Below are 25,340 nucleotides of genomic sequence, written 5' to 3'. Positions count from 1 at the left end.
AACTGCAACACCGAACGGCCAGGATAAGGACCGGACAAGGATCCACATCAGAGGATCCAGCTCTCCAGGTGCCCCGGAGTTCTGTGGCGCAGGCAGCGCCGAAAGTAGTACCGCACGCAGAGTAGCCCCCCTGAAGCAGGAGTTGGTGGGGGAAGGGTACGCCTCGTGGTCCCCAGGAGGCCTAGGAGATATACGGTGCTACAACCCTAAAGTCACTTACCCGGAGATCAAAAGAAGAAGGTGAGCGGTGACAGGGGAGGTGCGCGGAGGCTGCTGACTGCAGGAGGCGGGAACGGAGAGGGAAGCTGCAGTGTACCTGCGCCATCTTGGCCAGGATCTGCGTGCCCAGCTACAGTGTCCCCAGGCTGAACCGACCTTCCAGCACTGCATCCCTGGGTCTGCAAAAACACAGATTGCGATCTAGGAGATAGCAGGCACGGGGGAGTTGAGCGGTGAGGAGCTGTGGAATCCCGCTGTTATTTCCTCTGTGAGTATTATAAAACATGAAGCTTTGCATATGGACCAGGTGGACATGGAGGAAAACATGAGACAGGGAGATACTACCCAGCAAAGCCTCGTCTCATCTGCTCAGTGCAAATTGGCTAACAATGAGGAGGTGGAGGCTGAGGAAGAGGAGGAGGAACAAAAGCTGGGTGATTGCGCAAAAGAGGCTATTACAAACACAAGCTTCGTCCCATATCTCCTATGTGAATGGGCTGAGGAGGGGAATGAGGAGGAAGAGTTGTAGGAGTAGGAGGAAGATATGTAAAGTAGTCATCATGGTGGCGACAGGGAAATGTTGTCTGTAGCGACCTTGGCATATACTGCAGATTTTATGTACTGCTGCGTTTTCTGTGACCCTTGTGTTATATTTATCTTGATAAAAAAAGAAAAGAAAAGAGTACTAGTTGTTCACCCTGCTAGACCCACGCTACAAGGAGAACATTGCATCTCTTCTTCCTAAGGCAGAGAGGTCTTATAAAATGTGCTACACTAGAAGGCGATTGTTCAAAATATTTTGAAGAAATTTCCATCAGACAACACTAGTGGCAGGGGGTAAGCTTCCTTGCCCAACCAAGGAGGAGAGGGAGATACATGCCAGGGACAGCAGAGGCAGGCATACACTGTCAAAGGCCTGGGCCAATTTCATGACACCCTCACAGCGTCCATTCCCTGATGACAGAGATATTTTTGACTAGGAGGGAAATGTTTTTAAAGATGATCAAGCAATACCTAGCCGAAAATAACAGCGTACTCCCTAATTCCTCTGCGACCTTCAGCTATTGGGTCTTGAAGATGGACACCTGGCATGAGCTGTCCCTTTATACATCTTGAATAAGCGGGATATTTGTGTCACCGGGGAGGGGAAAAGGGCCGTCATAACAGACAGGAGATCAAAACATCGTATCTATCCCAAAATGGTATCAATAAAAATGACAGCTTGGCGAGCAAAAAAAAAAGGCCTCATCCAGCTCCAGACCCAGAAAAATGGAGACGCTACGGGTCTTGGAAAATGCGCTTTTTTTTTCCTTTTTTTAAATACAAACTTTGGATATTTTATCACCACATAAATAAAAAAGAACCTATACATGTTTGGTTTCTGAAAACTCGAAATGACCTGGAAAATCAAAATGGCAGCCCAAAAAGAAAGAAAACTCCCCAAAAAATTATGGAATTGCACTTTTTTTTGCAGTTTTATCTCACTTGGATTTTTTTTCCTGTTTTCCAGTAAACTATATGGTAAAATCAATGGTGTAGTTCAAAAGTACAACTCGTCCCGCAAAAAACAAGCTTTCACACGGCCATATCAACAGAAAAATATAAAAAAAGTTTTGGTCTGGGAAGTAGGGGAGCAAAAAAGGAAACAGCATAAATGGAAAATCTCATGGTCGAGAAGGGGTTAAATGGCATTTTGATGATGACAAAAGTGCCCAACATGTCACGACTCGGGTGTCCCGGAACCAGGAGCTCCTTCCCTGTTCCTAACGCTACGGGGCACCCTAGCTCAAACTGTTCCCCGGATTACTTCTGATGGTGAAGATGCCGGGGCCACATACCTTGCCTTACCTCCTGAAGTTATATAGAAACAGGGGCGCACTATATTATCCTGGGAAGATAATGATCATCAAGGGGTGCAATACCTAGTCTATGTATGTGGTTGTGCATACTATACTAGTCTACTTTTTTTCTCTCTTTGGTTTCATATTTACCTCCTGAATCCATCCTCAGTCTGTACCCTTCCCCTACCCAGGGAAAAGGGGAGTAGTACTGTATAGTAATACACCAACCAGAATAACAAGGTACGGTAATACGAACAGGTATAAAGGAAAATACCAATCATAAAAATACACATACACATAAACAACAGAGGTAAACACGGGGAAGTATAGGATGGGGTTAAGCCAAAGTAGGAGAAGAAAGGCAATTATCACACACTCAAAACCTCGCAACAGTCACAGCTAAATCCACCAAACGCCTTCTCCAACATCAACCATCAACAACTAGCAGCCATGCAGCAAAAGCCTGACAATGAGTGCTAGCCAGGACCCAGTTTAGATAGGAGATGGAGTGGCTAACAGTGCACAGCTGAGAGCCTTAACGCAGGAAAGCTTCCAAGAGCTCTCAACTTTATTTAAATATTTTTGTAATCCAATTTGTGTGTGATGCATCAGCCCTAAATAGTCTAAGTTGGTGAAGTGAGAAAGATAATAGCATAAATTATATTTATGGGATCAAATAACAAAAAATTGTCATGTGGAAATGTATTCACCACTTTTGCGATGAAGCCCCTAAAAATTAATGGTGCAAAAATTAACTTTATAAGTCACATTCTTAGTGAAAGGAAGTCCTCATTTGCACTTGTGTGCAGTCTAAGTGTCACATAGTCTGTCACTACATACACACCTTTTCTGAAAGGTCACAGAGGATGCAACACCATTAAGGAAGAGGCACCACCAAGTAGAGTCATAGCAACATAGTTAGCAAGGCCAAAAAAAAGACATTTGTCCATCCAGTTCAGCCTATATTCCGTCAGAATAAATCCCCAGATCTACGTCCTTCTAAAGAACCTAATAACTGCAAGATACAAAATTGTTACGCTCCAGGAAGACATCCAGGCCTCTTTTGAACCCCTGGACTGAGTTCTCTATCACCACCTCCTGAGGCAAGGAATTCCAGATTCTCACTGCCCTAACAGTAGAGAATCCTCTTCTATGTTGGTGGAAAAACCTTCTCTCCTACAGAGGCAGAGAATGTCCCCTTGTGACCGTCACCTTCCTTGATATAAACAGATCCTCAGAAAGATATTTGTATTGTCCCCTTATATACTTATACATGGTTATTAGATCGCCCCTAAGTTGTCTTTTTTCTAGACTAAATAATCCTAATTTTGCTAATCTCTCGGGTATTGTAGTTCCCCCATCCCCTTAATTAATTTTGTTGCCCTCCTTTGTACTCGCTCTAGTTCCATTATATCCTTCCTGAGCACCGGTGCCCAAAACTGTACACAGTACTCCATGTGCAGTCTAACCAGGGATTTGTACAGAGCACATATAATGATCTCATCATGTATATCCAGACCTCTTTTAATGCACCCCATGATTCTGTTTGCCTTGGCAGCCACTGCCTAGAACTGGCTGGTCCAGGTAAGTTTATCATTAACTAGGATCCCCAAGTCCTTCTCTATGTCAGATTTACCCAGTGGTTTCCCGTTCAGTGTGTAATGGTGACTGATCAGGGTTGGCTATAAAAAAAAAACTCCCAATGTCTGATGATCCCTTGGAACACCATCAAATCCATTATCAGCAAATGGAAAGAGCATGGTACTATAAAAAACCTGCCAACCCGCTGTCCATGAAAACTCTCAGCCCGGGAAAGGAGGGCATTAATCAGAGAGGTAGCACAGAGGCCAAAGGTAACCCTGAAGGAGTTGCAGAGTTCCCAAGCAGAGACTGGAGTATCTGTCCATACGACCACAATAAGTCGCACACTCCATAAAGGTGGTCTTTATGGAAAAAGTGGGCAGAAAAAAACCTTTACTTACAAACAAAAATTGTAAGGCTTATTTTGAATTTGCAAGAAGACATGTGGGAGACTCCCTAAATGTATGGAGTAAGGTGCTGTGGTCAATGGAGACCAAAATTGAACTTTTTGGCCACCAAGGTAAACGCTTTCAACACAGCTCATCACCCCAAGAACACCATCCCCACAGTGAAACATGGTGGCAGCATTATGCTGTTGGGATGTTTTTCAGCCGCAGGGATAAGGAAAATGGTCCAAAATGAGGGGAAGATAGAGAGGCTGGAAAGTACAGGGATATTCTTGAGCAAAACCCGTTTCAGCCTATCAGTGATTCAAGACTGGGACGGAGGTTCAACTTCCAACAAGACAATGACCCACAGCATACTTCTAAAGAAACACTTGTGTGGTTTAAGGGGAAACGTGTAAATGTTTTGAAGTGGCCTAGTCAAAGCCCAGACCATAATCCAATTGAGAATTTGTGGTTAGACTTGGTTCACCAGAGGAAGCCATCTAATTTGAAGGAGCTGGAGCAGTTTTGCCTTGAGCAATGGGCAAAAATCCCAGTGGCAAGATGTGAAAACTTATAGAGACTTATCCAAACTGACTTGCAGCTGTAATTGCTGCATAAGTAGGCTCTACAAAGTACTAACTTTAGGAGGTGAATAGTTTTCACTGAAGTTTTCAGTTATTTTGTCCCTTTTGTTGTTTGATTCACAAAATAAAGGAAGCCATAGTTGTAAGCATGTTCTTTACATGAACTGATGCAAACCCTTAAAAAAAAAAAACAGTGAAATTCCAGGTTGTGAGGTATCAAAATACAGAAAATGTCACTGTACTTTTTTTTGTCTCACAAGAAAATAAAGGCATGTTGGACCTAAATTCCATCATGCATTAAACAGTTAAATCATTATATCCACCATGGCCTCCTAATATTGCTTAAAAAGAAACTAATGGCCCCAGAAAGCATTAGGCTTTCACTAAAGAAGGCATAATAGAGTCCGAGATCCTTTTATGACAAGCACCCCGCTTTTCGTCACCGAGCACCCTTGAGGAGAAAGAGCCAGGCCTCAATTTGACAAATGCTGGTTCCAGTACAGAAGTATTACGATGAGGATGGAGACTCGAGGACCCTCTCAATTTCTAATCCAAGGTAGAAGAAAACAATGAGGTTCCTTGTCTGCTTTTATCGTTCGATAGTCTACATCTCATACGTTCACCCCTTGTGAGGCCAAACCCTTGAGCAAAATCCAACTCATTAAATGGTGCTTGGACGCGGTGAAAACATTACCCGAAGGTTTAGTGAAAGGACCTCCGGAGTGAATCACTTCCGATCTAATGTACTTTATCAAGATGAAGGCATCTGACAAGGGGATTCTGATAAAGAGCTTTACCAAATAAATGTATGTATGCAAGGCTGCGATCAGTAAGAGTAAAAATTACTCATATATGGTATTGAAATTGTCCCATCAACCCCAATTAGGGGAAGGCTCGTTCTCTTCTATATTTATTCTTGGGTGGAAGTAAATAGACAACCTAAATGGGTTCTAATCAAAGTCGTCAACTTTGGGTCCAGCGAAAGTAAGATTTAATGCTGCGTAGAAGGATTTTAGCCTCAGTTCCAAATTAAGACCACAAGTTGGCCATGAAAGCATAAATCCAACATTAACATTAAACTATCCTGAGATAAACTTGATCACATGTAATAATTTTTTTATCACTCAAATGACTAATTATTAATGCCATTCTTATAAAGGTCGCTGAACCTATCGGACCAGTCACATCAGCACGGTCCGTTGAGCACAGATCCAAAATAACGCAGCCTAAATTGGATAGGAATCTCATGAAAGGTAATGAATTTGGATCTATCATTTTTTCCACCTATTCGCTGACAGAAGGGAAACTGCTGTCGTGTGGTTTATCCGATACCTTCTTCGAGGTGAATGAAAATCTTCAACAGTTCAACTGTTATTGAAATCTGTAAGATTTTTATAGAAAGGATATTTATTTTTTTTAAAAAAGCTAATTATTGGTTTCGAACTCCATATTTGAACATGCATAGTCTCTTTGATAGGAAGATAGGTCTGATAGCCCTCAGAGAGATTTTCCTCAAAATTCCTTAATAAGATATAGACAAATGTGAAACTGAACAAGGTTTTGGATTTGCGTCTCTGGAATAATCAAGTTGAAAAAAATACCAGGTTGTTTTTTTCATGGATTTTTTTTTGTTCTACCAAGTCACTAACTACACAATGCAATTGCAAACTGAATAAGAGGGAAGGAGAAAAAATGGTAATCATCTCACCTTTAAAGGAGGACAATTCAGTGTGGAAACCTCTTGTATTCACATAGGAATACTGGTAGACTTCGTTTGGTAAGGGGGTAGCGAAAGGAGTGTAGGAACACACCAGGCTGGTATACAGGTGAGAAATGGAAGAAGGGTACATGAGGACTGGGCTCTAGCACCAATAAGAAAATGTTTACTGTAAAAATAAAAGCAAGATGAGTAAATGCCCCCCAAAAAAAGATTATGGATCTATAAGCTTACATGTCTCGGGTTAGCAATCCTTATTCACAACTATGAATCCTGAAATGCGTAAGCATCTGGATCCTTAATCTTTGCTTTTTCTCCTCCTGTTTTTAATTCTACAGTAAAAGTTAGTTATGTCTTAGCATTTTTCAATCGGTGCTGAAGCCCAGTCGTCATCGACCTTTCTTCCATGCTGAGTAAGAGTTAAGCTCAAACACATTCCCCAGCCCCAATATGAATTAATTAATGTAATATCCACATGATATTGACCAAAATGATAATGTGTGCAAACTGTAAAGTGCTGCGGAATATGTTAGCACTATATAAAAATAAAGATTATTATTATTATTATTATTATTAAATCCAAATTTCTCAGGCTGCATTTCAGCCAATGCATTTCAATAGGACCAATGTCTAGGGCTTGGGTGGAGATACTTCACCACAAACTTTATCCATAACGCTCCCAGTGCTTGTTCTGATCCATTAAGAGCTGCAGAGCATGAAATGTTAGTTCTATGTAGCATATAAACCTATAACAACCAGATAAAGAACAAAAGGACACTTGTTTAAAGTCCACCTGGCAATACAACTCCATGGACACTTTGTACGTCAAGAGATTTCTATGGGTCTTCATGCTAGATGTACAGCAAAAACGTGGCATGGAACATTACCTCAACAAGATATTAAGAACAAACCCTTTTTCACCCATTTAACCCAAGAAATTCACAAATTAATATTTATTGACGTGCCATACACTCATCAAAACATTATCATCAGATCACTGATTATGCCAACAAATTACCTCAGTGAGCGTTTCTGGACTGAAAATAGATTGCAAGCTCTTGCATCCCAGTCTACAAATCTGTAGGCTAGACACCAGAGCTCCCACGGTGCTGACCTCTTCCAGCACAGCAAGGGTCTACAAGAAACCTTTTGAGACTTCTATACATGAAACCAATCGGGTATAAAGTCCTTGGAATGGATAGAGCTTGTTCCCGGTCGCCTGGGTGATTTATCTCTCGCACCCTCCCCAAACCTCCACCCCTTGTGCCCAGCATTCATTATACACTAACTCCCAGACACCCCCTCGTCCTCTCCTCTGCAAATAAAGTGGATGAAAAGGGATAGAGGGGTGAGATGAACCAGGCTTGCAGGGGAAACAAATAGCTGATCTCTGGAATACATTAATTTCCTTTTGCTGGAAGCCCTCGAAGGGGATAACAATAGGGCAGTGACTCTAGGGTCTGGGATCTTCAAATAAAGACTCCCTGCTGTCATGGGTAGCAGGACGTGGAATGAAGGGCGATATCCCGTGGTCCTTCGTGTTGTTGTTCCTTTGGCGCAGGCTGGAGGCTATCTGTTTGGCCGTTACTAGGCGTCTTTGGCTGAAAAATGGAGGCATTTCCTAGGCTATTGAAAACTTGGTTTATTAGGCAAATAAAGCTGGTGTGGGACACTTTAGTTGGGGCTGGGGAGGGGGAGATTGAGAGAACTTCGACCTGTTATTTATGTTTTGTCTCTGTCCACCACCATGCGAGCACCAGCGTAGTTGGAAAACATGAGAATCGAAGACTAATATCCTACACTCCACGATGGCCCTGAAACGAGAGCCTGATACGACATAAAACTTTACACTTGCGCATTAACACCTGTTATCCTCATATAACAACGCTTCTCTTCTTCGACTCTCCCTACATCCTATTTCTATCTGCTAAGCACAAGATCTCTCAGTGACACCTAGCTCTAGGTCTTCCCTTGGCACAACTTCTTCGAGCGTGAGATCAACAATAGGCTCACTTCCCATTGTAAAATTACAACTATAGAGATTTTGAGGCAGCAGGGATTGAGAAATCAAGACAGCGGGGAGATTGAAAAGGCATTTTAGTATCCGTTGCTTGTTTTGTACCGCCGTCAATTACATGCATGTTCCTTAAAAGCTCCAATGTGTTGAAGAATGCATGGTCAATGTCTGATTCTTGCTGGTGAACTGACCTGCAGGCTTGTGAGCCAGAGGAGGTTCGAGGCTTGTGAGCCAGAGGAGAAGAGTCCACGAGATATTTATGGTTAAAGGGATTGTCCAATTATATTTTTTTTTAGCCAACTGTGTCAATCTTTGTGAAGGACAGACTGTTGAAAAACATGGTTCTCAGTAGCTTTGCAGAAAGTGATGACGTTTCACAGGAAGTGATGGCTTTCCTTCCAGAAGCTCATCATCCGGGACAGAATAAAATCAAAAACGTGAAGTTTGGGGGAGCTGACTTGACTGCACTCAGTGGTAGATGTCTAAACAAGCTTAATAGGGGAGGATCGGCAGGAATGGTGGAATAGAGTCAAATACAGGGGAGAAAGAGCCAAATAGCGAAGAGAAAGAGCCCAATACGGGAGAAGGATGCAGTCTTGAATCAAAGGAGATTTAGGTTCTTTCTTTAGTGCGCTGATAGAATGCGAAAATAGATAAAAAAAGGAATAAAAAAATAATAAAATCTCTATCTAGTGAAAAATAACAAATAGAAAAATTGGATAACTTTTAGTGTTTAATTGAAGAGTCAGACAACACAATTAAAACAAAATCCAGAGTCTAAGAACATAATGAAATCAAGACGATCTCTTTTAAATAAGACCCAACATCGTTTAAGGATCAAATTATCTTTCTCGGAGGGTGTATGAAGTTTAGGCCTCAGCTGCAGGAGCGGTGGTGACCTTTTTTTACGGAAAGATTCCTAGGCATGAGTGAAATCATTGTGCAAGATCGCAATATACAGTGAATGTAGATTTATTACTCCCAGTGCAGCAAAAAGAGGATGCTGTAATTAGTTACGGATGCCAGAGATGAACCTTTGTTCTGCCGGAGGGGGCTGCTCAGCATTTGTTGCAAGCCCCAATGTTCCGCACCTTAAGTTTTAGCAATCTACCAGAACACGATAACTTCAAGGAGGGCCCGTTACTTATGGAGATTATATTAAAACCTTCCAATAAAATTTACCCGTCAAGTCACTGAAAAATGGTTCTCCATGTGGATGCTCTCAATGGTGTCTGCAAAAATGTATAGCGGTGTGTTGCAATAATGACAATAAGAGGAATTTATTAAGACCGGCTGTTTCCACTCTGGCCTCAAGTTACCTGGTGTGTGATGCACCAATTTAATTAGGAGGCACACATATTTAAGTTCATTTAGTGCATAAGTGGGCTGCGTTTGTGCTAAAAATGGATAGGATTTCAGTGATAATTTATGCCACTTTCTGGCAAGACACTGTTGAACTCTTCCCCATACTAACCATCAAAACATGTGCACAATTCCACAATTGAGAAAAAAAAAAACTGTAAGAAAAAAAAAAACTGATGTAAAGTCAACTATAAATTTGAGAGAAGGGAATCGTAACAGATTCATCACTTAGCAAACATTTTGCGCAAGTAAAGCATATATTAAAAATATATTAATTCAATATTTTTAGGCTATCTGCGCTGCTCCTTCTCTAAAAGGTGGGTGAGGCTTAGTAGAAGGGATAAGGATAAAAATGGTTAGACAGATGCACTATATAATTTACACCAGAAAGTGGAGCACATATATCTTCGGAACTTCAATTTAACATGCCAAGTCCCCATGTCTGTCATAGAAGAGATTTACATTAGATATTTGGCAGGTAGAGTCAACCTAAACATTGAAAGAATATCCGCCCCTTTTCTAGAAGGTGGGTGAGGCTTAATAGAAAGGGGCAAGGATAGCAATGGCATGACAGATCCTCTATAATGTACACTAAAAAGTGGAGTAAAACATAGTCGAAATCGTTATTATCTCATACCTAGTGTAGATTTCAAATTATGAAACCGCAGAGATCAGCCCTAAATGGCAAAATTAGGCTGGAAAATCAGAGCTAAACTTGATACAGCTGAGTGTAACCCTAGTCTTGCAAAACATTTTCTTAATCTGGTATTGTGCTTGTGACTTAACACAACTCAGAACAGGAAAGATCCAGATTCAAGTGTTTTCGGTTTGCTTCATCATCAGGGCATTTACATTTCTCGTCTTTTACATTAAGTGGATTGGTCAATATATCCTAAAATTAGGTGCTAATGCCTGCAAGCTTCTGGCTATGCACAGAACCTAGATTATGTGATGTGTTCTGCACATGATTCGTACCCCAATGTCCCAGCGCTATACAAGCCAGAAAACGTTTAATACAATGAAGTCACTTCTTAGGCAAGATATTGTTATAATATGAATAATGAAAATCAAAATTAATGTACATACAATGAGTCCACCTTATAGGCTACGCAGAATTTACCAGATGCACACGATCTTTCCACTAGCTAGAGTATATTAGATTATCTAGATGTTTGGCTTAAAAGCAACGCTGCATAATTCTGTATCCATTTCTATGTTTATAGGAGCAGTATTATAGTAGTTACAAGATGGTGGCCCGATTCTAACGCATCGGGTATTCTAGAATATGCATAGGACATTGGCCAGCCACGTAGTATATTGCCCAGCTACGTAGTATATTGCCCAGCCACGTAGTATATTGCCCAGCCACGTAGTATATTGCCCAGCCACGTAGTATATTGCCCAGTCACGTAGTATATTGCCCAGCTACGTAGTATATTGCCCAGCCACGTAGTATATTGCCCAGCGACGTAGTATATTGCCCAGCCACGTAGTATATTGCCCAGGCACGTAGTATATTGCCCAGCCACGTAGTATATTGTCCAGGCACGTAGTATATTGCCCAGCCACGTAGTATATTGCCCAGTGGCGTAGTATATTGCCCAGTCACGTAGTATATTGCCCAGTAACGTAGTATATTGCCCAGTGACGTAGTATATTGCCCAGCTACATAGTATATTGTCCAACCACATAGTATATTGCCCAGTCACGTAATATATTGCCCAGCCACGTAGTATATTGCCCAGCCACGTAGTATATTGCCCATTCACGTAGTTTATTGCCCAGTCACGTAGTATATTGCCCAGCCACATAGTATATTGCCCAGTCACGTAGTATATTGCCCAGTCACGTAGTATATTGCCCAGTCACGTAGTATATTGCCCAGTCACATAGTATATTGCCCAGTCACATAGTATATTGCCCAGTCACATAGTATATTGCCCAGTCACATAGTATATTGCCCAGCCACGTAGTATATTGCCCAGCGACGTAGTATATTGCCCAGCCACGTATGTAACAGGTCAAAAAATAAAAAATAATCATATACTCACCTTCCGAGGGCCCCTTGTAGTCCTGTCGCCTGTGTGCGGTGCACGCAGCAGCTTCCGGTCCCAGGGTTGGTATGAGCGCAGGACCTGTGATGACGTCACGGTCACATGACCGTGACGTCATGGCAGGTCCTTCTCGCATAGCATCCTTAGCACCGGAGCCTGCCGCTTGCACTGCCGAGGACAGGACGACACGTTGGAGGGTGAGAATAACCTTTTTTTAATATTATTCTTATTTGTAACATTAGATCTTTTTACTATTGATGCTGCATATGCAGCATCAATAGTAAAAAGTTGGTCACACAGGGTTAATAGCTGTGTAACCAGAGTGCGTTACACCACGCTGCGGTAACGCTGGCATTAACCCTGTGTGAGTGCTGACTGGATGACTGGAGGGGAGTACGGAGCGGGCACTGACTGCGAGGAGGAAAGAGCGGCCATATTGCTGCCGCACTGTGGCCGTCGCTGATTGGTCGTGGCAATGGTCGTAAGCGTTTTGCCACGACCAATCAGTGACTTGGATTCCATGACAGACAGAAAGACGGAAGTGACCCTTAGACAATTATATAGTAGATATTCTAATATATAGGGGCAGTAATATAGTAGTTATATTCTTGTACATAGAGGGCATTGCGAAATTACCCAGAAGACCTAGCGGTCTCTGGAGACCACTAAGTCATCTAGGTAATTTCGCAATGCATCCTGGGAATGGAAGATGGCGGCAGCCGCGCGCCCTTAGACACAGCGCCGTTGGATCCCAGGAGGCGGAGAGACAGGACGCTGAGGAGCGGCGACAAGAATGGTGAGTATGTTAAACTACAAGGGGCCCTCGGATCGTTAGATGAGTATGTTTATTTTTTATTTTTTAACCTGTGACATACATGGCTGGGTAATATACTACGTGGCTCTGTGCTGCATACTACGTCACTGGGCAATATACTACGTGGCTCTGTGCTGTATACTACGTCGCTGTGCAATATACTAAGTGACTGGGCAATATACTACGTGGCTCTGTGCTGTATACTACGTGACTGGGCAATATACTACGTGACTGGGCAATATACTACGTCACTGGGCAATATACTACATGGCTCTGTGCTGTATACTACGTAACTGAGCAATATACTACGTGGCTGGGCAATATACTACGTGGCTCTGTGCTGTATACAACGTAACTAGGCAATATACTATGTGGCTGGGCAATATAGCAGGAGGCTGGCCAATATACTACGTCACTGGGTAATATACTACGTCGCTGGGCAATATACTACGTGGCTCTGTGCTGTATACTACGTCGCTGTGCAATATACTACGTGGCTCTGTGCTGTATACTACGTTGCAGTGCAATATACTACGTGGCTCTGTGCTGTATACTACGTGGGCTGTGCAATATATTACGTCACTGGGCAATATACTACGTGGCTGGGCAATATACTACGTGGCTGGTCTATATACTACATGGCTGGGCTATATACTACGTGGCTGGGCAATATACTACGTCGCTGGGCAATATACTACGTGGCTGGGCAATATATTACGTGCCTGGACAATATACTACGTGGCTGGGCAATATACTACGTGCCTGGGCAATATACTACGTGCCTGGGCAATATACTACGTGGCTGGGCAATATACTACGTGGCTGGGCAATATACTACGTCGCTGGGCAATATACTACGTGACTGGGCAATATACTACGTAGCTGGGCAATATACTACGTAGCTGGGCAATATACTACGTAGCTGGGCAATATACTATGTCGCTGGGCAATATACTACGTGGACATGCATATTCTAGAATACCCGATGCGCTAGAATCGGGCCACCATCTAGTAGTAGTTATATTTTTGTACATAGTAGTAGTATTATAGTAGTTATATTCTTGTACATAGAGGCAGTATTACAGTAGTTATATTCTTGTACATAGGGGGCAGTATTATAGTAGTTATATTCTTGTACATAGGAGCAGTGTTATAGTAGTTATATTGTTGTACATAGACGACAGTATTATAGTATTTATATTCTTGTACATAGGGGCAGTATTATAGTAGTAATATTCTTGTACATAGGGGGCAGTATTATAGTAGTTATATTCTTGTACATAGGGGCAGTATTATAGTAGTTATATTCTTGTACATAGGGACATTATTATAGTAGTTATATTCTTGTACAATGGGAGCAGTATTATAGTAGTTATATTTGTGTACATAGGAGCAGTATTATAGTAGTTATATTCTTGTACACAGGAGTAGTATTATAGTAGTTATATTCTTGTGCATAGGAAAAGTATTATAGTAGTTATATTTTTGTCCATAGGGGGAAGTATTATAGTAGTTATATTCTTGTACATAGGAGCTGTATTATAGCAGTTACATTCTTGTACATAGGGGCAGTATTATAGTAGTTATATTCTTGTACATAGGAGACAGTATTATAGTAGTTATATTCTTGTACATAGGAGACAGTATTATTGTAGTTATATTCTTGTACATAGGGGCAGTATTATTGTAGTTATATTCTTGTACATAGGGACAGTATTATAGTTATATTCTTGTACATAGGAGGCAGTATTATAGTAGTTATATTCTTGCACATAGGAGACAGTATTATAGTAGTTATATCCTCATACATAGGCGCAGTATTATAGTAGTTATATTCTTGTACATAGGAGACAGTATTATAGTAGTTTTATCCTTGTACATAGGGGCAGTATTATAGTAGTTATATTCTTGAACATAGGGGACGGTATTATAGTAGTTATATTCTTGTACACAGGGGCAGTATTATAGTAGATATATTCTTGTACATAGGAGCAGTATTATAGTAGTTATATTCTTGTATATAGGAGACAGTATTATAGTAGTTATATTGTTGTACATAGTTGCAGTATTGTAGTAGTTATATTCTTGTACACAGGGGCAGTATTATAGTAGTATTCTATTCTTGTAAACAGAGGGGCAGTATTACAGTAGTTATATTCTTGTACATAGGAGACAGTATTATAGTAGTTATATTGTTGGACATAGTTGCAGTATTGTAGTAGTTATATTTTTGCACATAGGGGGTAGTATTATAGTGGTTATAATCTTGTAAATAGGAAGCAGTATTATAGTTGTTATATTCTTGTAAAGAAGGGAAAGTATTCTAGTAATTTCTTGTTCATAGTGGGCAGCCTTATACTAGCTATTTTCTTGTACATGAGGGGAAGAAGGAAGTATTAGAAAAGTTGTTCCTTTTGTTTCTTAGCAGAAGTTCATATTAAGAAAAAAAATGAAGCCTTTTCTTGGGAAAAGAAAAAATGAAATTTGTACTAGCATAGAAATAGAGACATCCAGGACCACCATGATATCCTTGACAAGACGATACAAACACCAATTGTCCTTTATATTATTTCCCAATTCCCTCCCTGCTGAGATTTATCATAGTGAATACTTTATCTTGCATAATTTAAGTTTCAGAAAATGAGCGACTTTAAGCAACCTTCTCAACACATTCTTGAGCAAGCAGATAAGTCAACAGCCAAAGAAAGACTTCTCCATTGAGTACCCAATGTTGAAGGGTAACAAAGACACAAGTGTTCGGCTAAGTCGTCCATGAAAACTGCTTAGGCGTCTTAACTGTGGTATTAAAGAAAAAAAATATAGGGGTTTGAAGTTCCTGTGATCAAACTAGTCTTAAGGAGAACTTCCTGACCTATTTGGTTATGCTTCCCTGACTAGCTTGTCTCCTGTTAGCCATCTATTTTGGGCCGGTTCCCAGTGGTTCCCTCAGAAACATATTGTTAGCCTTTTGAATCCTAATATTTCCAAAGTAGGGGCCACCCAGGGAGGGCAATAACAATGCCATTGTAGGATGCTTGGTTTGTCTTGGCATTTGAAAGCCACCACCCTCATTCTCTGACCTTGATCTCCAACTGGGATAAGTGACCTTGATCTGTCCTGAATCAAAGTAAACTTAACAAATTGGTGCCTTAATCCACTTAGCCTTCTGTCACCCTGTCCACTCTAGGGTTGTAAGGAGCTGGACTCTCTCTCTTGAAATGGAGGGTCTTCCGCGCTAATCCTTCAGTGACCAGCAAAAACACGTATTACTTGGCTTTAAGATTCCTCAACGCTTGCTCCTGGTGTGATCGGCTCACAAAACAACTCACCCATGTGAAACAAAGTGTGTAAAATCATGGTGAGAACAGTTAACGGAAGGAAAAAAAAGTTTATTGGGTTCGTGTGAAATCATTAAATTCACTTCATACATATTACCTATCTATTTCCGATGAGAAAGACAAAATAAATTGCGTGCCGGATTTACTGATATAACAGAGTTGTCTCCAGTGACCTTTCAGGGAGATGGTGGAGTTGTCCAAAACATATTTGGGTGGTCTGAGTGCATCTGATCTCCCGTGAAAATCAATTTAAACATACTTGTAGTGATAAATGGCTAGTCTATCGAAGGGGCTTGGTGGTACTGCCCCTGAGAATTCCTTGGAAATGGCTCAACGTTTCTCGGTTTGTGTTCAGAAATCTACAATTTAGGACTTCTTGCCCTGGGAATGTGAAAGTCACGTCAATATGCATCTTCAAGGTGATCATTGCAGTACAAACGAAGAAAGATTTGTGCACAGTCAAAATTGGAAAGTGATCTATAAGCGTAGAGGTTCTGCTAATGTGAGATTTTCCGTTGGCACGATCACAAGTCTGCAGTCTTCAGACCTGAAATCTCTCAAGAATTCCCTGCTGGTTCAATGTCTGTGACGATGGGCCATTTTAAAGGATGTTTTACTAAAATCCAAATTAATTTCCCAAATAAAAGCACTCCCAATATGGGAAATTTTTAGTACACTGGGGAAGTATTCAAAAAGCTCAAAAGAGGTATTTCCATCTTTGACACTTATGGCATATCTATTGGATAATCCATATATATCTGACAGTTGGGGGTCCTAGAGGTACAACTATCTTTCCCCGATATTTTGGTGCCACACACATGAATGGATAGGTGTGTGGGATTACGGTATTAATCAAAGTACATGGTGCCATCCTGTTCCCATAAAGAGATTTTCCAGACATAGGGAATATTAGTGACTTTAAATTGCTTACCAAAATGTTTAACATGGTTGATAAACTTTCTGTACCAAATGTCCCCAAAAGACCCTCATCTCTTCACTTCCTGTAACGTTCCTTACAGCCATTTCTTGTCTTGGCTACGAGCGGGATGTCACCAGTCACATGGAGCCATATAAGGGCGTAGGACTAAGCAAGCGGCACAGTGAGTGATGATGTCACGAAAGGGGGCGTGGCCTGTATAAATGGTCCTGTTCTGACTGATAGCTTGACCAACCGTGATGTGTGGAAAAGGTGGAGGTGAGCTGTGGGGTGGTATTATCCACTGGCAAATAAGTCAAAGTGCTATGCATGAATGATGGGATTTTAGACATTGACACATCACCAGATGGTAGCGCTGGGAGCACATAAAACAGCAAGTGAAGATAGACAGAAAGGGGACAATAAATCGAGAAAAAAAGGAATTGGGATTTTGTGGATTGAGTAAAGGGACGACATACTTTTTTTCATATTATTATTTGTGCTTGGAACAACCCTTTAGATGTGAAAGAGAGCTCAACTGTTTCGGTAAGTCCTGTGTACTGTGCAGTTTTCCATAATTCCGGTCTATACAAAGGTTTAGGTCTAAGGGGGGAGACCGGAATCTATCAGACATTTATGACATATTCTGTTGATATGTATGTATGTATGTATGTATGTATATATATATATATATATCTATATATATAATTGTCTAAGGGTTTTTCCGTCTGTCTGTTTGTCTGTCTGTCCTGGAAATCCCGGCTCTCTGATTGGTCGAGGCCGCCAGGCATCGACCAATCAGAGACCGGCACAGCATCGACGTAGAAATCCCGCGTCTCTGATTGGTCGAGGCTGCACAGCGACGATGATGTCATAAAGGATGTAGACATTCCGCGTCTCTGATTGGTCGAGGCCGCCAGGCCTCGACCAATCAGTGACGGGCACAGCGACGATGATGTCATAATGATGTCATAAAGGACGTAGAAATCCCACGTTTCTGATTCAGCGACGGGCACAGTATCGACGTAGATGTCATAATGGTTGCCATGGCGACGATGTCATAAAGGTTGCCTCAACCAATCAGCGACGGGCACAGTCTGCCGCGAATTCTGGAATCATCATTGTCCATTTACTACGGGGACATGCATATTCTAGAATACCCGATGCGTTAGAATCGGGCCACAATCTAGTATATATATATATATATATATATATATATATATATATATATATATTAAAAAAAGGGAATACCAAAACACTACACAGTGAAGAACCAGCAGTCGGATTTTGCCGATGGTATTGGCTTCCACTGCTGTAATTACTAATCAGTATTCCGTATTGGTTTATATGTTGGGTTTGCTTATCAATTCCAATAAAAAAACAAAAAACAAGCTTTGTTTGATAATTTCTCCAACCAATCTCTCTCCAGAAAGCCTGGAATAAGGTATCTCTCTACAATCTGGAAGTCATCACAGACTTTTCTTCGGAATGGGACCTGCTTGTGATTTTCCAAACCCTTTCATATCGGACGCCCAACTTATGAATTTCTTATAATGAAATACAGTATAGTCAAACTTCACGAATAGGCAGGCACCTAATATCTTTGCCTAAGTTTTCCCCACTTTCATGTTCATATAATTGGGAAAAGACGTCAAATATTTTATTTTTTTTATTACTATTTTTAAACATAGACGTTGTTACAACAGGATGTCGAAAAAGGGTTCCTTAACGGAAATATGGCTGTAAAAAATGAACGATTGTTAAACTGATTCTTATTTTTCCAGAATTTTTAGTGAAGTTTTATTTTATTTATTTACTTTTAGTTCACATGCTGTTCTGCATATTAAAGAACAAATAATGAAAAAAAAACTGAAATCGTGCAGTTTTTACACCTTCAAAATAGGTTGACATTTCCTGTTCTGTAAAGATCACTTCTCAGATGTTGTCTCTTTATCATGACAGGCAGGATTATAAGGACAGAGAACACTTCTGTAGCTAACACAGGATGCTCAATTCAAAATAGACGATGGTTACAGCTCACCTCCTCCTCTCTCTCTGCACAATAACCTCTGTACAGATCAGAGAGCATGCCCACAATACATTCCCATAGATGTCAGGAAGCCATCTCATTATCTAAAGCAGGATTACGATGACAGGTGACACCAATATATAGGGAAAAAGGGATCCACCATATTCTTATACATGGGGCAGTATTATAGTAGATATGTTCTTGTACATAGGGGCAGTATTATAGTAGATATGTTCTTGTACATAGGGGCAGTATTATTGTAGTTATATTCTTGTACATAGGGGCAATATTATAGTAGATATGTTCTTGTACATAGGGGCAGTATTATAGTAGTTATATTCTTGTACATAGGAGCAGTATTATAGTAGTTATATTGTTGTACATAGGGGCAATATTATAGTAGTTATATTCTTGTACATAGGGGACAGTATTATAGTAGTTATATTCTTGTACATAGGGTGCAGTATTGTAGTTGTATATAGGGCCAGTATTATAATAGTTATATTCCTGTACAAAGGGACAGTATTATAGTAGTTATTTTCTTGTACATAGAGGTAGTATTATAGTAGTTATATTCTTGTGTATAGGAGCAGTATTATAGTAGTTATATTCTTGCACATAGGAGCAGTATTATAGTAGTTATATTCCTGTACATAGGAGCAGTATTATAGTAATTATATTCTTGTACATAAGAGCAGTATTAGAGTAGTTATATTCTTGTACATAGGGGCAGTATTATAGTAGTTATATTCTTGTACATAGGAGAAGTATTATAGTGGTTATATTTATTCTTGTACATAGGGGGCAGTATTATAGAAGTTATATTTTTGTACATAGGGGGCAGTATTATAGTAGTTATATTCTTGTAAATAGGAAGTAGTATTATAGTAGTTATATTCCCCCTTTTCACCAATACAATGACCTTTGCCCAGATAAAAGGACATGCTCACAACGCTCTCTCATAAAGTCAAGGAACATCTCCAGGGTATAAGGAAAAAGAAGCTGAGCAGAATAATTTGGAGGTTTATTGGAAGAGATTTAGTATTTTACTCATTGAGATCCCTGGTGTTTGCATTCATGGGAGTCCAGTGGGCGGTCCTACTCAGTATCTGATAGCTCTTTCATAAAGGGAAGATGTCAATCACTGATTAGAACCCATAATACAAGCTCCAGGTTTGGTGTTCACCATGGTGCGCCTCTACATTGCGAAGGGAACCTTCTATATTAGCAATGCTCAATCTATCCACATTACCAAAAGCCCCCTTTTTCAGTGAGGTTCTGCAGTAGCTGGGGTATTATGCTGTGATAGTGGGTGCCTATAATTCAGCAGAACTTCATAAACGCACCCCAGACGCTACGGAAAAAATGACTACTGTAAATGACCCAGACAAGGTTAAATGGAGGCAATAATGTAAAATTGTGAGCAAAATGATTCTTCAAAGCAGAATAATGGGGGAGGGGGTAGTAGACTATGGAGTGAGTTTTAGGAAAAGAGGGGGGTGTCCAACTGATTCCTGGCTAGTGTTCAAACACCTGGCAACCTGATTCTAAAAAAAAAGAAAATAAAAAGCATAAATTCACCCCTACTTCCCCTGTAAAATACTCTGTTGTTCCTTGTCCCTGAGCTATACCATATACTATTATTTAGCGTCTTACTGTATGCAGCCTGTTCTGGGAGACCTTACAAACATGACTATTTGTGGATTAAAGGACTTTTTGCCCTCAGATCGCCAGCCAGGCTTTCCACTACCAATACTGGGACTAGGGGCCCCCTGTGCATTCAGCCCTGGTCACTTAGCATGGACTCCAGTAGGGATCACCAAGTAGGACATCGACACGATACCTATGGCGTCAGTACCATGGACCTTCACAGATGCACAAATCTCTTATACAAGAGCATGCTGATACATTGTGACTATAAAATAAAGATCTAATATAGTAAACCCTTATTAGGAATGAAAGAAAAAAGTCATACAAAAACTTAATAAAAAGAAAATATACATATAAAAGTCTGCAATTAAATAAAAATAAAACCTTAACGGTTGTAAAGAGACATCTTGGGATACATTGAAATAAAATAACATTGAAATAAAATAAAAACATTTATTCTTGGCCGTCCATACAAGCAAGTTACCGTATATACTCGAGTATAAGCCGAGATTTTCAGCCCAAATTTTTGGGCTGAAAGTGCCCCTCTCGGCTTATACTCGAGTCAAGGTGGGTGGCAGGGTCTGCGGGTGAGGGCGCTGAGGCATACTTACCTGCTTCCAGCGATCCTGGCGCTCCCCCTGCCGTCCCACGGTCTTCGGTGCTGCAGTTCTTCCACTGTTCAGCGGTCACATGGGACCGCTCATTAGAGAAATGAATAAGCGGCTCCACCTCCCATAGGGGCGGAGCCACATATTAATTTCTCTAATCAGCGGTGCCGGTGACCGCTGATAGAGGAAGAAGCTGCGGCACCGAAGACAGCTGTCCGGGACAAGGAGCCGGACGCCGGGAGCAGGTAAGTATCGCATATTTACCTGTCCCCGTTCCAGCCGCCGGGCGCCGCTCCATCTTCCCGGCGTCTATCTGCACTGACTGTTCAGGTCAGAGGGCGCGATGACGCGTATAGTGTGCGCGGCGCCCTCTGCCTGATCAGTCAGAGCGGAGAGACGCCGGGACCGGACGCTGGGAGCTGCAAGCAAGAAAGGTGAGTATGGCATTTTTTGGATTTGTCACTAGATTTCACAATACAAACTGCACACATTATTAAATAGATCTATCTGCCCTATCTAGGCTGACGTATTTAAGTTTAAAATCCATGTCAAAATGACTTTATAATTGTAATGAAAGTTTAACTCAAGCTCCACCTTACTATCCTGATTCACATCTCCTCACTGTCCCACCTCCCTCCTACTGATGAATCTCCACCCAGCTATTCTGAATCACTACTTCTCAATGTCCCTCCTACTGATACATCTCCACCCAGCTATTCTGAATCACTACTCCTCAGTATCCCTCCTCCCTCCTACTGATGAATCTCCGCCCAGCTATTCTGAATCACTACCCCTCAGTATCCCTCCTCCCTCCTACTGATGAATCTCCACCCAGCTATTCTGAATCACTACTCCTCAGTATCCCTCCTCCCTCCTACTGATGAATCTCCACCCAGCTATTCTGAATCACTACTCCTCAGTATCCCTCCTCCCTCCTACTGATGAATCTCCACCCAGCTATTCTGAATCACAGCTCCTCAGTATCCCTCCTCCCTCCTACTGATGAATCTCCACCCAGCTATTCTGAATCACTACCCCTCAGTATCCCTCCTCCCTCCTACTGATGAATCTCCACCCAGCTATTCTGAATCACAGCTCCTCAGTATCCCTCCTCCCTCCTACTGATGAATCTCCACCCAGCTATTCTGAATCACTACCCCTCAGTATCCCTCCTCCCTCCTACTGATGAATCTCCACCCAGCTATTCTGAATGACTACCCCTCAGTATCCCTCCTCCCTCCTACTGATGAATCTCCACCCAGCTATTCTGAATCACTACTCCTCAGTATCCCTCCTCCCTCCTACTGATGAATCTCCACCCAGCTATTCTGAATCACAGCTCCTCAGTATCCCTCCTCCCTCCTACTGATGAATCTCCACCCAGCTATTCTGAATCACTACCCCTCAGTATCCCTCCTCCCTCCTACTGATGAATCTCCACCCAGCTATTCTGAATCACTACTCCTCAGTATCCCACCTCCCTCCTACTGATGAATCTCCACCCAGCTATTCTGAATCACTACTCCTCAGTATCCCTCCTCCCTCCTACTGATGAATCTCCACCCAGCTATTCTGAATCACTACTCCTCAGTGACCCTCCTACTGATACATCTCCACCCAGCTATTCTGAATCACAGCTCCTCAGCGTTCCTCCTCTCTCCTACTGATGAATCTCCACCAAGCTAATCTGGATCACTGCGTCCTTCCTTCCTTCTACTGATGAATGTCCAACCAGCTATTCTGAGACACAGCTTTTCAGTGTCCCTCCTCTCTAATACTAATGGATCTCCACCCACCTATCCTGATGGGCAGCTCCTTAGTGTTCCTCCTCACTGCTACTGATTGACTCCCCCACCTAGTCTGATTGACTGCTCTTGCTGTTGCTGAGATCTCACACCGCTCAGTACAATCTGTGGTTGTCACTCAGGTTGGGTGGGAAAAAAAATGAATACACTAGGACATCCTGCCTTCTCTCACTGTTTAGCTGGACCCATAAAATACTCATCTTAATATCCGGATTATACAACTATTGTGACCCAATATTTTCAAAGCAAGCACATCAGTTTTTTTCAGGTCTATATAATCTATGAAATAATGTATGCAGCTTGTGTATTGTGAAATCTGGTGTCAGAACTACTTTAAATCCATTGAATGAACATCCAACTAAGGAAATCACTTGAGTTACAATTATCTCCTTAAAGGGAACCTGTCAGGATTGTGCACAGTAACCTACAGACAGTGTCAGGTCGACGCCGTTATACTGATTACAATGATACCTTGGTTGATGAAATCAGTCTTGTGGTCGTTGTTTAATGTTTATTTTCAGTTAATGATATGCTCGTGCTCTGGGGTGGCCTGTGGGGGTCTTCATGTGGTGCTCTGATTAGGTATTCATAATCAAGACTGCTGACAGGTCACTGATCCCTCACTGACCTGCCCCCTAGTTTACATAATGAATATTATATATATTTAAATAGAAAAAAATCCCCTTCTGCAGGCAGGCGCCTGCTCTGCACCCTGATCGCATGCATATTGTGCATTTAATTATTTTTGTATCCATAAATTCCTAAAAAAAAAATAACAGTTTGAAAATGGCGCCGGCCATGCTCGCACAGTAGCAGCTATCAGCGATCAGATAGCTGCTACTGCGCAGGCGACACCATCTTTCTAGAGAAAAAAAAATTACTGGTGCCATTTTCAAACTGATTTTTTTTTATTTTTTTTAAGAATTTATGGATACCATAAAAAAGAATAATTAAATGCACAATATGCATGCCTTCATAGTGCAGCGCACGTGCCGCTGCCTGCCTGCTGAAGGGGATTTTTTTTTAAATGTCTTAATTTATACTTACCTTGTATTGTCTTCACATCCTGTTCTGTCCAGATGTGTCTGAATACCAGAATTCCAAGCGGCGGAAGTTCACCGACCGCCATATTGTGACACCCAAGTGAGGGGGGTCTCAATATGGAAACTGCTGGTGGTACCAGCCTCTTGCGCGGTACCACCAGCGAAACACCCTCACACACACACTGTATACGCCGTATGCACCACACACACTGTATACGTCATATGCAGCCTCTTGCGCGGTACCACCAGCGGAACACCGTCGCGACCATGCAGCCACCGGGATCAGCCGAATGATTCACTGACCGTCGCCATCTTTGTACAAGAGGAGCAAATTCCGCGCAGGTGCATACCACATCTCCTGGTCAGGGGAGGAAGCAAAAGACAATACTGACATTACAGCAGGGGATCAAAGAAGATTCCTTTTGGCAGGTAAAATATTTCACTAACTGTTTTTAAACAATATTTTACCTCACAAAATGTATCCTCTGCAATCTCCTGCTGTAATGTCAGTATTGTCTTTTGCTTCCTCCCCTGCACAGGAGCGGTGGTATGTTCTGTACACAGTCAGATACAGACAATTTGTAAAATGATCTTTCGGTCATGGGAAAACCCCTTTAGACGGGATAAGTCAGCACATGGGTAAAGGGAGAGTAGATAGGTGGGTGAGCACATGGAGGGGAGAGATTCTCCACGCTGCAATGCCTGCCCCCATAGTGACATTACCGTCCTCCCGAAGTGATAGCATCGGGCCACCATCTAGTATATAATATTCATTATGTAAACTTGGGGACAGGTCAGTGAGGCATCAGTGACCTGTCAGCAGCCATACTAATGAATACCTAATCAGAGCACCACATGAAGACCCCCACAGGCCACCTCGGAGCACGAACATATCATCAACGCAAAACTGAAAATAAAGATTAAACAATGACCACAAGACGGATTTCATCACCCAAGGTATCATTTCAATCAGTATAACAGCGCCGACCTGACAATGTCTGTAAGTTACTGTGCACAATCCTGCTGACAGGGTCACTTTGAGGAGGTCAGAACTCCATGTTTGTGATACACAGCCCCAAGATAAGGGAATGACTTACCGCATGATCCAGATTTCTTATCCACCAGCTTCACATGTCTTGTCTGATTACGAACTTTTGTGTCAGTGTTTTCTACAAGGTTCGTTAGGTCGTCGATAATGTCTAGAAATAAAAAAAGGGAGAAAAACGTTTATATGACGTAACGGTTGTTAGTGGGCAGCTATTAAAGATTATTATTTATTTTTGCTCGCTTATATGGCACCATTAATTCCACAGTGCTTCACAGACATCATCATCACTGTCCCCATTGGGGCTCACAATCTACATTCTCTTCAT

At 41.6% G+C, this 25,340-nt stretch overlaps 1 protein-coding gene across 1 annotated transcript in view; it reads right to left on the bottom strand.

The window, feature by feature from the left end:
* Window positions 1–25,340, bottom strand: part of STX8 (syntaxin 8) — a 289,427-nt gene that overhangs the window by 59,267 nt on the left and 204,820 nt on the right. Inside the window, exon 7 of the mRNA XM_069750636.1 lies at window positions 25,065–25,166. Within this exon, the coding sequence (XP_069606737.1) occupies window positions 25,065–25,166 (102 nt within the window). The remainder of the gene's footprint in view (window positions 1–25,064; window positions 25,167–25,340) is intronic.

This window comes from Ranitomeya imitator, chromosome 2 (assembly GCF_032444005.1).
Source record: "Ranitomeya imitator isolate aRanImi1 chromosome 2, aRanImi1.pri, whole genome shotgun sequence".
Lineage (NCBI taxonomy): Eukaryota > Metazoa > Chordata > Amphibia > Anura > Dendrobatidae > Ranitomeya > Ranitomeya imitator.
The sequence above is the reverse complement of the archived record's forward strand: the minus strand, read 5'-3'. Positions and strand labels throughout refer to the sequence as shown.